Raw genomic sequence first — 13,392 nt, 5'->3', positions numbered from 1 at the left:
GGAAGCACTTGCTATTATAATGAAATTCGACTTACGACCTAAGTACCTAGCAAAACAGAACCCCGTCGTAAGTCGAGAACCCACTGTATATGCATTATGGTTCATTTGGCATAAGTATTGAACTCATTTTTCAATTTGTAAGATTTATTATCGCCCTTTTCGTTTTGCACACAGAATTAGTTTAAAATAAAAACCCAACTTAATCTGCAGACAGCAGTGGACCTGGACAGAGCAAAGTAAATGAATATATTATTATAACTTCAGTCATCGGAATGATATTGTTCTCAGAGACACCTTGTGTTCATTTCTGTTCCAATTCGTCTATGAATGTCCCATGTAATTTGAGGCGAAAACCTCGATTTTCCACTGACCATTTGTTTTTAATTCATCAAAACTTCATTTACCATACAAACAAGGCATGTTTTGTAAATTAAGGTTAGGTGATATTAAAACTACCTAGTTGTGTATGTAGCCGAGCCCTTATGGTAAATTTAGCGTAGATTTAGGAACAATCTTTTACTAACACACTAACAACGGTGGGAAACTAATTTAATGGAATGGGAAGACTTTTAATTAAATATTCAAATCTAGTGATTTTTGAATTTAACAAAAAATTAAGTATGTACACGGAGACACTAAATAGATTCTATAAGGATGTCTGTATATACATGTCCAACAAAACAATCGGTCGCACAACTGCAGCGTTGTCTGTTGAAACCCCTTTGAGACGTAAGGAACTGTATGCACACAATTATGACACGATCACTTTGTTTACGGTATTTGTCACATTAATAACTACTAAAAACAAAACCGGCCGATAGATTGCTGGTATGTGTGCACCAAGTTCCCAAATGTAATTTTAAGATCCTGGCAAAATGTTTGTTTTTTGGAAATGTGATTTTTTATGTAAAGTGTGATCATAGTTACATTGTTTTAAAAAATCTGATCATTTTGTTTTTCAGCGCCATTGCCGATTGAAACACAACGGAGATGTCAGGGTGATTGTAGGAGAAAAATGCACAGCAGAAAAAGTACCAACGCTCATTGAAAGTGAAAATAACATCAGCTTTGATGGAAAATGTACTCTCTGCCCGTTTACTACCGGCCAAAAAAATATCTACGATGTTCACATTAAACAGCACTCTGCGGCCATGATCGAGTCCAGTTTGAAATGTTTCCTCTGCCCTTACTATGCGAAAACTGAAACGGATCTCGTGCAGCATCTTCAAATTCATGACGTGATGGAGCCTGAACAATACATCGCCAATATTTTGGGTATAAAAGCGCAAACCTCAGAAAGTGTAGGATTCAAACGGTACAAATGCACCCACTGCCCTTACGAGAGTAACAGCAAATCGCAGTTCATGTATCATGAGCAGTTCCACAAACCGCACGACGCGCCATTCAAATGCGACGTCTGTAACTATCAGGTCACCAAACGTCATCTCTTACACCAACATATGAAAGTTCACAATATAGGTAGCCATTTTCAAAAAGAAACTGAACATATGGACTACGCCGAAAGAGAAACCGATCACGCAGAGATTCCAATCATAAAACCGTATGTTTTTGAAACAGATAACATGAGCGATATTCCTTTGACATGGGTCTCTTTTGAGGGAGAATTCCAAAAGATGTACAAGTGCCGCTTTTGCCCGTATGTAAAGCTGAGGAAGAGCAACATCCAAGATCATGAAAAGATGCATCAGTTTAGGGATAACCTAATAGATTTAGGACAATTCAGTAACATTCATCAATGCTCGGAGTGCAGTTACGCTTGCAATAATGTAGATGTATTTTTATCACACTCCAGAGTTCACGAAGACCATTATGCCAAAGTACTTTGTTTAGTCAATTTATCCAAGACTGATGAAGAACAAATAAACGAACTGAAGGAGACCATTAACGAATTTAACTTACGTAAAAATAATTCCGGACTGATTAACGTGGACACAATGGACAGTAGGGCATTTTGCAATAATGCCGATATTACAAATGTTAGAGAAAAACAAAGCGATAAAGTTTTATATTTTTGTAGCCAGTGCCCGGCGAGATTTCTTTGCGAAAAAGAATTGCAAATTCACACTAAACTTCACACAATCCGATTGCCTTATCAGTGTGAAACATGTTCATATACTGCTCGCCAACAGGCGCATTTAATGGCCCACAGCAGTGTGCATCGGGAAGATTATCAACAAAAAACAAAAATCCTACAGAGCAACCATAAAACTCATCCGGATCATTTTCAACCTAAAGTCGTGGGAGTGGTTTCGGGACTCAACGCAACGGAGCCGGTTTGGATAGTCGTAACGGAAGCTTCGAAGAGTTGCCAGCCGGAAAATGAAGCAATGCAGACGGACACATCTTCTCCGGACACTTCACCGCTCTTCAAGCCGACGACCAAACAACATCTGTGCACTCAGTGCCCAGCCAAGTTTTTTAAAAGTTCAGCGCTCCATTATCACATATCCCTGCACGGAGGAGACGGTAAATTCAAGTGCAAAAAGTGCAATTACGCAGTTAAAACCATAGGAAATCTCGCTAGACATGAAACGGTTCACGATCCTGTTGACCCGAATTTTGCTCCCGTGGACTATGAATCAAGTGACGAAGTCAGCTTTAATATTCCCATATCGGGAACGGATCTGTTTCATCACAAAACGGAAGTGGAAAAGCGGGCTTTGACAGAAAAACTGATCACCAGACCGAATGATCATTTTCCTCCAGTTCTCCAGGCAGACCCGCAATTCGGTTTGCTGATGCACGGAAACCCCGACTTCATCTATCCTACGTACTTGAAAAACGGACGCCAGAAGGAGAAAAGATACAAATGTCACAAATGTCCTTCAGCTTTTGAAAAAAGGGAACAATATAAAGTGCACTTGTCACTGCACGGATCAAAACAGAGGTACAAATGCGAGGCTTGCGATTATTCAGTCAAGTATTATGCCAATTATGTTCAGCACATGCGGAAACATCAAATGAATGCGGACGCGCAAGTCGCCAGACGAGGCCCCATAAGTCACATGTCTGATGAGAACGATGACCTGACCAAAATTAATTCTGTGGGAAAATTCTCCGGAAACAATTCGACTCGCCAGGGATATCAGAATTCTTCTAAATTATCTATCAGTGATCAGCAAACGTTAAAACTGTTACACAGACGTCGATCTAGCGCCGCCAGCAAAGACAACATCGAAGAGAAGAAAATATACCGGTGCACTTACTGCCCTTACACGAATCAGAGGCGAGACGCATTGGACAACCATATGCGGAGGCACGATTCGGTGACGGGGATCAATAGCAATTACGCCTGCCCGCACTGCGATTTTGTAGCACCCCAATCGCAGTTTTTACGGGATCATCTCAAAATTCATTTTAATACACAAAAACATGTAATGCCTGATTTCTTCGGCAACTTTGACGGCTTAGAAATAACCATGAGCAAAATCGATGACTCCGATGACATTTCCACGGAAAAAGCTTGCATTTTCAAGATGTCTGATAAATTAGAAATATTCGTCGACTCAAATACTGATTTAAGTTGCAAACAGTATGTCATTCCGAGCACGGGAGAAAAAATCGAAGGATAAATCCGAGTGAACAGCGTCAATCTAAAGTATTGAATGAACGGTTATTTAAAATCGCATTAGTTAATTGTTAAAATAGTCGTTAGTAAAATATTCTTTTAAGTTTATACATAATCCAAAGAAATTTAAGTTACCATTGAAACTTTTCTACCTTACAATTCTAATGCCAATGTGGATTGAATTGACTTACTTCAAATGTTTGTATAGTCTATTGAAAGAGAGACAATTCTGACAATCTGCCAAATAATGCCATAATTATTATGTTAATTTTATTTATTGAAACCGATAATATGAACTATGGAAACAAAATTTTTAGTGATAAGTAGTGCTATAAAAATTCCTTAAAATAAATGATAATGCCATAAATTTTGTACAAATTTTATGCCACCAAATATTTAAAAACATTACCACCTATAAAAAAATCTGTGATGAGTGCAACTGTAGATTAGAGGAATGTTTATAAATTACCAATTACCTGTTAAGAAATAAATATATATTTTGTAAATGCATCCATATAGTATTATTTTCAATCATAATTTTCCTTATATGTAGTACTTATTGTGGTCTGTGTTGAGCAACAAAAGATTGGTATAAAAATACAGTCAAACTTGGTTATTACGATCATGGAAATAGCGAGATCTCGGATGTAATGAGGAAGCATTCGTTGACATTTATGATTTTCTCCATACATTTATTCACTTTTATAACGAGCTACTTCTCGGGTATACTGAGCAAAACTATTAATGTGTCGATTGTTTAAAAACAACATTTTCGACCCTAAGCAATAAAATCCGACCGGGCAGACCGATGCCGCCGGGATCGGTTTTTGTTTTCGCTGACATATGGTTGAAATTGCATGTAAAAAATCCAAGCTTTGTGAAGTCAGTAGGTACCTACCAGGCCGGCGGCTCAGCACTTACTTCATTACAATAAACAACTTCTTTTGTAGTTTATGAATGCCATGCTTGTTTCGGGGATTTTTATGATGGTTTTCAGATTTTTTTATGTTCTATGCTTAAACAGAACGTGGTATGAAAAATGTTATATAACGATATAACCAGTAATGCTTATAACGAGCAAATTCAGTCGGTCCCATCTTCCTCGTAATAACCAAGTCCGACTGTAATAATATACCGTAGGTATTTTTGTAAGGTTTGATGGTTTTGGCATAAAACAACAAATAGTGGGAGGAGCACCGGCCGAGACAGCGATACAATAAGCGCATGTTTGCACAATCGACGATAGCAACCATAGCATATAGCTCTACTTACTTCCTGCATACGGAAATAAATCGTAACAGCCTTTTATAATCTGAGTAGTATCTGAAATTCAATGAAAAAAGTTTCTACAGTTTTGCAAAATGAAATCTTGTAATATGAATTCATTACTATATTTTTGAAACAAAATAAAACAATACATTGTATGAGGAGATAAACCTTTTAATTATTAGGTGACACAAAAAGTTGAACATTATGTAAGTATGAAAAATAGAGTAAAATACAAATTATCACACATCAATTCGAAACATTCAATAAAAATATTATGAATTATTAAATTTGTACTATTTAAGCTTTCGCTCAGTAGATAAGACATTTTCTCAAGAAAGATCTGTTAAATTTAAGTGCTGACGCACACATAGTCACTCATGGAAGCAACGAGTCGCAGCCGCTTCTACGTGAGCATACAAACCGGTAGTTGCAGCTGTAGAAGTCAGTTGCACCAACTAGCTGGGGACTTTTCTACTTGCACAGTAAATCACATATATTTGATTGATATAAGCTACATAGCGTGTATGAACGTCCCATAAAAATAGTAGGGCAAACACAGTCACAGTGCGATTACCACCGGTCACAGCCACAAGTGCTTGTGAAAGCGGTAGGCCCTATAGTCCATCAGATCATTAACATATTTGATATGAAAAAAGGTAAAATAGCTTTTCTGCTTTTAATTAAACTATATCGATCTCCACAGTGTGGAGGTAATTGAGTGATTCAAATCTGCGAAGGGCAAACCATCAATTTTGAAGCCAGTTTGCTAGTCGCCGCTCCAAGGTATGTTTAACATACCTACCTGCGCCTTTAATTCATTGCAATGTATCTCGACAGGATTATTAAGTTGCTATTATTACCTTGGTTACTCTACGGCAATTGCATACAGAAACCAAAGTAATAAAAACTCAATCCCGTCGCAATACATTCCACTCGCTGTGGGTGCTATGCAATAAAGGCGCTGGTGTAGATCACAGAACAGAAAGAAGGATATAGGATCTTAAATTTTCATTTGATTATTGATGAAAATCTTTAAAATAAACAATATTATTATCACATACATGTATTATGCATAGTTAAATTTAACATTTTTATAAAAAAATTATGTCTAATCATTATTTTTAAAGTTTTTGCTGTACTTCATTTAAAATCTTGGCTAAATTACTTGTTCAGCGCATCTATCAAAATGGTGTGATTGTGTATTGTCAGTGTAAAAAAACATAACTTAAACTTAGTGTATAGTCAAATAACCTACGTACTAAACATACACTTACAACTACAAAATATTAATGCTAGTAAAAAGATATAAAAAATAGTTTTTGGGAATGTTGAGATATTATGCCAAGATTATCAATATAAAACTTACGGATTCATAAAAAGCATCTCACATAATTTAGTAGAAATAATTATGATACATGAATGTTTTCTTTCAATATTGCACTAAAATAATATATTATAATGAGTTATCTATTTCCAAATAATATTCTGATTCACAAGTTCCAAATGCATATGAAAAAATGTTGAAAAACTCAATGACTGAAAAATTTAAATGATAATACGATCAAAAAAAAAAATACTGCCATATATTTTGCTTATATGTTTCAATAATTAAGGGTTGAGAGGCTAATTAAAATTGCATTAAGTCCTAATTTGAGAATACAATAATATGATGGAATAAAGAAACCAACCATTTTCGCTTGAAACATAAAAACGTAATTTTCCACAAATTGAATTGTGGACATATTGGTATGTGTATTTGAAAATAGATACTAATTCATTTGTAATAAATATTATGTTGTTCAATGGATATATAATTTATTATAACACACAACGAGTATAATAATCAAAAGTTACACACTTAATTAAATGATATGAGATTTTCACAAAGAGAATTCCATGTTTTGAGAATGATAAAAATAATTACAAGGTAAAAAGAACTTTTTATATACGTTTTTAAATTTTCTGTTGAATTATTATGCTCAATATGCTCAAACTTGTACTTGATATGAAGTAAATAAAAAACAAACAAACAAACAAATCGTCGCCGTAAATGTCAAGGGAGCCAAGCCACAAATTTGGCGAAAATGAGTAAAGTACACAAAAGGATTTTAAAATCATCAAAGATGCAGTGGTCAATGGATTTAAGCCACAAAACTCTTTTGACTACATTTTTTGTACATTTCGATATTCAGTGGACAAGAGATATAACACACATAACTTCTAAGATACTATTTTTTTTAGTTATTTGTACAAAATAATAAAAAGATAATACCACAAAGTATATTCTATGTTGAAAGTTTCACTGTTATATCTTTAAAAAAAAAAGTTCAATAAAATGTTACTTTTTTTGTCACACAAAATCTTTGAGTGCCCGTTTCTCAGCATTATGATTTTGTGGACTGGCTCCCTTGAGATCTACAGCGACGAAATATAGAATACTGAAATGTCATTTTGACATTTCATTTTAATTTCCATAGTAACGCACGTATATATTAATAATTTAGTTGCTAGGACCACCCTCTTAGCAACCAATAATAGTCTTTTACTTTTTACGGATTTTTCTGAAATAACTTTTCATACAAAACAGAATTAACTGAAAATGAATTCAATTCTGCTTAAGCTGAGCTAATAAAAACGTTGTAAAATAGGAAAGCTGAAGTGGAAGTTTAATAATCAATAGTGATAAAAGAATTATTATGTACCTATATCTAATTTTGGACTAACCATAATATAAAGTGTACAACTAAAAATAATGAATGCAATCTCAGTACTTAGCATAGAATGTGAGATAGTGGAATGGTTTTTATAATAGTTTCAGTTCTAACATTGAATCTCAATAGCAATGGCAATTTCACAATCTATGGTAGATTATCCATCTATCTATGGCATATCAGCGAGATGTTTTACAACATACCTAATAATATAAATTATAACTAATTGAGATATCATAATCGTATTACAATATTTATAGCAACATAGATTAACCAATATTATTAATTAAAACTATTGTTAATTGTACAATATTATGCTTGAAAATAATTCAATGGCTTTTCTTACAAAATGAGATATTGAATAGTATAACTATAAAAATAGTGAAACTAAAATAAACATATTGAGAGGAACTGAGGATTGAAGGAATACAAGTGCACTGGTGACAAACTTAAGTAAAACTATTAAAAAGTGAAATAAGGGATTGTAAACTCTACTGTAAATGAGGACTTGTTCTCAAATGATCCATTATTATTCAAAAAATTGTCTTCATGTTTACTAATGTTTTTAAGGTGCCACGCACACGGTGGGGTGATAATGTTACAAAAGATGCCAACCAGATACTAAAAATCAGGAACTGGAAAAGACGTGCGGAAGACTGTTCCGGCTGGAGGACAGCGGTGGAGGAGGCCAGGGCTCCACTTGAGCTGTAGCGCCATCGAAGAAGAAGAATGTTTTTAAGGTTTGAAGGAGGATACGTCAGACGGAAACATTAAAATTAAAAATGGTGGCATCTAACTAATAACATTTTATACACATAGGTCCATGAAGTGCAATCCAATGTAAGGAATAAAATGCTTATAACTTTAGATACAAAGCAGTTATACATTTGATGCATAAATAAGTATGCGGTAGTGGCGTGCAGTGACTTCTGAGATGGAGGATGATTGTCAACATACGTGGTTGAATTTATCCAAGAATTACTATTTAATTTCTTATACCTACCAGTAATATATACAAAACCTGTTTCAATTTTTTAATTGCCAAAATTATTGATCGGTTATACAATAAAGGCTCTGGCACACAGACCGCGATCTTGAGAGAGTATGCAGGTAGAAATCCTTTCAGTCGTGCACTATGAATCGCTAAGAGGCTTACTACAATATTTGAAGTGGAAGAATATGAGGTATCGCTACGGAAGATTCATATGCGCCGCATCTACAGCATCTATGGAGTGCACTTGTACTCCTATAACCTCGGAATCAAAATTAAATTAATTGAATGCATATAATATGGCAGATATGAAGAACCCATATTGACATATTTAATGTTTTCTTAGATCAGTTTTCTTTCAGTCGAATAATAGAGTAATAATAATTAACAAAGTAAATATCGTCTGTATTGATCCAGTCTCTTAACGGTATTGGACTGCAGTATTTGTTTTTTTCACACGATGCTAACAATTCATAAGAACCCTTTTTCAGTGATCGCTTCACCACATCGAGGTCTTGAACGGATTCTCCATACGTGTAAGAAGATATAAACAGAGGAATGTTCGGCGAAAACAAAAGAGGAAGAGATTCTTTCCACAGATCATTGGGAGTGTTATCGAATTCGTGAAAACCGCAATTAAAGCTTAAGATAATATCGGGTTCCTTGTATTCGTTCAACTTAACATATTGAGAATACAGTATGGCGAAAAAATCATATTCAACGTTGACATTTTTCTCCTGGCAGCTCTCACAAAAGTTCCATTTATTCTGAGATTGAAGATCTAACTCCGGCCCGATAAAAATGAATTCCATCGAATTAAGGTTAGTGATCCAATGGAAAATAAGCTCACAAATGACCCTAAAATACATGTAAGGTTTTTTTTAAAACATTGCTTTTCTTCATTGCAGTGCTGATCAAATATTTCAATTAAAATTTATTACAATGAAACAATATATATTGCACAATTGGGATAACTAAGTATTAACCAAAATGATCCTTTTAAATGGTTTTAAATTCAATTAAACTAAGTTAGTAAATATAATGAGGGATTAAATGAATTTCAATTCAAGTCGTGTACGACATACATTGAATTAAATATTTTGGTGAATGTACACATGGTAATCACTCGCACAACTATGATATTCAATGGCAAAGGTCATTTAGAATTATGGAACTGTGCACATATCATCACCTCGGTGGCGAATAAAGCTATTCCACCCATATTTCAAAAATGGTTTCGTTCGATCAAACGACTTTCAAAATACCAAATATTATGTTGATAGAAACATGGTTTCAATACACTAAATTATAATATGTGTACTTAAAATTTTCAACTGCCCATCACTCTGAATTTTGCAGATGTGGAATAGGTGTTTTTCACCACCAACCACCAAGGTGACAATATTAATCAGTCGCTACAGATATAATATCACACTGGTGCCTAACAACTCACCCATACATGTGCGTTTATTTTTGATTCTCTGATAATTGGTTTACCTCCATGTCCGCTATATTCTTAATCCTTTCTTAAAATTGTAAGTCCATTCCCAAATACGTAATGTGACAGAGGGCATCGTTAAATGCGAACAAATGATCTTCCAAAAAATCAGTAGGTATGTTAAGAGCATACTTCAGTGAAACGGCAAATAATTTTCAACAATAGGTGGACGTAATTTCGCACTCATTCCCAATCGGAGAGCGATAGTCGAGCTGTGAGCACGTCAATTTGTTTTGTGATGGGGTCGGGTCGGAGGAAAATATTCTTAAATCGTCTAAAGATGACTAAAAAACGTTTACATTTACTCAAAAAAGAAAACATGTCAATGAATATATTATTATTATTACTAATATAACAATAAACAAAGCATTAAATGGACGCATATTGAATTTTTATGACAAATTATGTTTTGTTCGTCACGCATTGTTTGCACAATCTGCGCGTCGACGAAGTCACAATCTTTTTAGACCATGCCTCAGCTAAGAATGAGGTGACGGTGAACTTAACGAGTAAGTTCTTGTTGTAAACTTGGAACTGGTGTTTTTGTTTCTAGAGTCCTAATTTCGTTCGACGATCTAAACTGTGTAAAAAATGCTACACAAAACGCCACTCCAAGAACATAGGACCACCGTTTGTAGTATACAATGAACTCACAGTAATCCTATGCAAACTGAAAATCATATTAGGATCCCAATCGCATTGCGCTCATGAAAGGAGTATTGTTCATAATACTGCTACATGTTCTACTTCGCGAAGTGAGTGCTACACATATGAATAACAATGAAAAGGTTGAGCGATGCCTTAAAAAATGCAGGCAGTGCGTAGCACTTGCATGGTATTAGAGGAGCCGCTGCTGAATATAGAATTGATTAATGAATTAATTGTACAACTGATTAATTTACATTCTCCAAAAATAATTAATTGTATTATATTTTTATAACTACAATATTAGGTATTCTGTGAAGGTATAACCTTAGTACATTAAGGCCATACCACAGTTGAGACACGGTCTAAAAAGATCGTCGCTAGGCGATGCGCGGATTGCGGGTCGCGGGTGCAAATGAGGCATGTCAAACAAAATATAATATGTCTTATAAATCCAACATGTGTCCATTTAATGTTCTGTTTATTGTTTTATCAGTAACAATAATAATATATTCATGTGTTTTTTTTAAAGTAAATGGGTAACGTTTTAAGTCATCTTTACACGATTTAAGAATTATTACGGCCGTCGCCATCACGAAGCAAAATGACGTGTTTCCAGCTCTACATTCTCTCTCCGAATGGGAGCGAGTGCAAAATTTCGTCGCGCCTATGGTTGAAAATTATTTGCCGTTTCACTGATGAATCACCTTAACAAATTGCTTCGATAATAATTATCCAATAGACGGTACATAATATCATGGTTTTCATACAAAATTCAAATACACCCCGATAATTTGATACAATCAACAATAAAAATAATTGAATTTCCGTATTTGCGGCATTTGGATATAACATTATATGCTTGTAAATAAAAACTATTTCTATTAAACCGGCTGAAATCGGGAGATATGACTCTAACTTTGGTGCCATTGTTGGCATTATCAGAGACGATTATAAATTTTACGATTTTGTGGTGAATTGAGAAATTATATAAATCCTTTTCTCATTCATCGAGAATATTTTATAATTTCGAGATTCTTATTTCTTGATAATCATGAAAATTTGTAAAGTTTTTATTACATTTTCGCATTTTTTTTAAAAACAAATTTTTGAGAATTCTGGAGAAATCACAAACTCTAGTGATGACAATAGTTTTTTTTCTCCGAATATCTCTATGCGTTTGGCCTGCCGCCATACGAGCGAATGAATAAATTAAAAACTATTTTTGAAGGTAAACGGTGAATAACAACTTAGTATTGAGTCTTCGCCACCGATACTCGGCCGATGCATATACTGAGACGTAGATGGTATATTCAGTGGTTTCCAACCTTTATGTAACTACGCCTACCTTTAAAAAAAATCCCACCCCACTTTATTTCATACACACACATTTACAATACAATAAATTAAAAAAAAAACTTACATAATTGACAAAATAATAACGAGGTTTTACTATATTTTTAATGCGATGGACGTGCTTGTTTATTAACTTAGAAACACGTCGAACTTATTTTTTTTTGTAATTTTGATTTCATAGCTCCATTTTTTTATGAATGCTTTCATTTTGTATTTTTGAATCAGTGAATACATTTGTGATCCTTGAAGTGATTTATTCAAAACACAAATTTCTAAAAAAGTTCAACCAAATAGGCAAGATTAACATTACAGTTATCGTTCCTATACAGATTTGCCTCTCCATTATGATTGCCATCAAGACAAATTGCAATCTTTTAGAGTTCAAACACCCTTTGAATCACTTTTGCATAAGACTGCCAGTGAACTCCACAATAGTATAAAAGTGAGGTACCTATAATTAGCTTCCATATCTTTGCACAAATTACACAGATGTACAGCCAAATTTTAAAGGACTCTTTTTTTATAACTAACAAGCGGCCGTTTTATGAACTATGCACTTGCAAACTGCAAACTTGTGGTTACATTTCTGTTTAACTTTTCACACCTCCCAGTTTGGAAATCGCTGGTATACATGATGATAACCCAATTACCAGAGAATACAAAGCACAATCGTAAGACTATCAAGCTATACATTTAATTATTCTTATTGTAATAACTTTAAACAGAAATCTGAAAAAAAAACTTACCTGCTGAAGTTGAGGCTTTCAAAAGTGGCACCCACAATATGAACAGTCCATTTTTCATGAACGGAAGTGAAATCATTCATCAATCCAGAAATTTGCATAGCATTCAGTAAAGAAAGGGCGTGGGACAATTTGTCTGCTTGAGTCAATGTGTTCATATCCGCATTGGCTGCCTTCACCACTTCATCTTTGATCGTATTCAAAATATCCACAGTGGGTTTGCTTATAATTTCAGGTGGTAAATAGAAGTCCGAATCACCTATAATAAAAAGTCATGATCGTCAGCAGAAATAAGAGCATTATTTAAAACCACTTTTTCCTAAAAATCGGTCCAAAAATAACTTACCCATTTGCTCCATACGATTACAGTAATATTTATACTGTAATTCCATTTGCGAGCACACGTTAGAATGAATTTTTTCATGAGAAATCTTGTGATCCTCCGAACAATAGCTGACAGAAGGACAATGAGGGCAGTCAAAAAGTGTGATACCATTAGTTTCATTGCAAACTGCACAGACTCTAGGAAACATCCAAACCTAAAATTAATAAAAACATACAATAGAATAAACTATTTCTTTTTATTCAAT

The 13,392-nt window shown here is 34.3% G+C and overlaps 2 protein-coding genes across 7 annotated transcripts in view; one reads left to right on the top strand and one right to left on the bottom strand.

Moving 5' to 3' along the window:
• LOC147066171 (uncharacterized) overlaps positions 1 to 4,098 on the top strand; it is a 63,227-nt gene extending 59,129 nt beyond the window's left edge. For 2 of the 4 annotated variants that reach the window (XM_085955842.1, XM_085955843.1), the window contains exon 5: positions 963 to 4,098. In XM_085955842.1, the coding sequence (XP_085811968.1) occupies positions 963 to 3,593 (2,631 nt within the window). In that variant the 3' untranslated portion in view covers positions 3,594 to 4,098. The remainder of the gene's footprint in view (positions 1 to 962) is intronic. The other 2 variants (XM_085955845.1, XM_085955846.1) reach the window with 1 other exon arrangement.
• The window catches only part of LOC147066170 (uncharacterized), a 43,544-nt gene that overhangs the window by 27,259 nt on the left and 2,893 nt on the right, over positions 1 to 13,392 (bottom strand). Inside the window, exons 2-4 of one of the 3 annotated variants that reach the window (XM_085955849.1) lie at positions 13,149 to 13,341; positions 12,806 to 13,061; positions 3,851 to 4,912 (exon numbers count right to left, since the gene is read on the bottom strand). In XM_085955849.1, coding sequence (XP_085811975.1) covers positions 4,858 to 4,912; positions 12,806 to 13,061; positions 13,149 to 13,341 — 504 coding nt within the window. In that variant the 3' untranslated portion in view covers positions 3,851 to 4,857. Of the gene's footprint in view, positions 1 to 3,850; positions 4,913 to 7,419; positions 9,419 to 12,805; positions 13,062 to 13,148; positions 13,342 to 13,392 lie in introns of those variants that run through there. The other 2 variants (XM_085955847.1, XM_085955848.1) reach the window with 2 other exon arrangements.

This window comes from Rhyacophila brunnea, unplaced genomic scaffold (assembly GCF_057557595.1).
Source record: "Rhyacophila brunnea isolate RB1 unplaced genomic scaffold, BYU_Rbru_1.0 scaffold_5, whole genome shotgun sequence".
Lineage (NCBI taxonomy): Eukaryota > Metazoa > Arthropoda > Insecta > Trichoptera > Rhyacophilidae > Rhyacophila > Rhyacophila brunnea.
The sequence above is the reverse complement of the archived record's forward strand: the minus strand, read 5'-3'. Positions and strand labels throughout refer to the sequence as shown.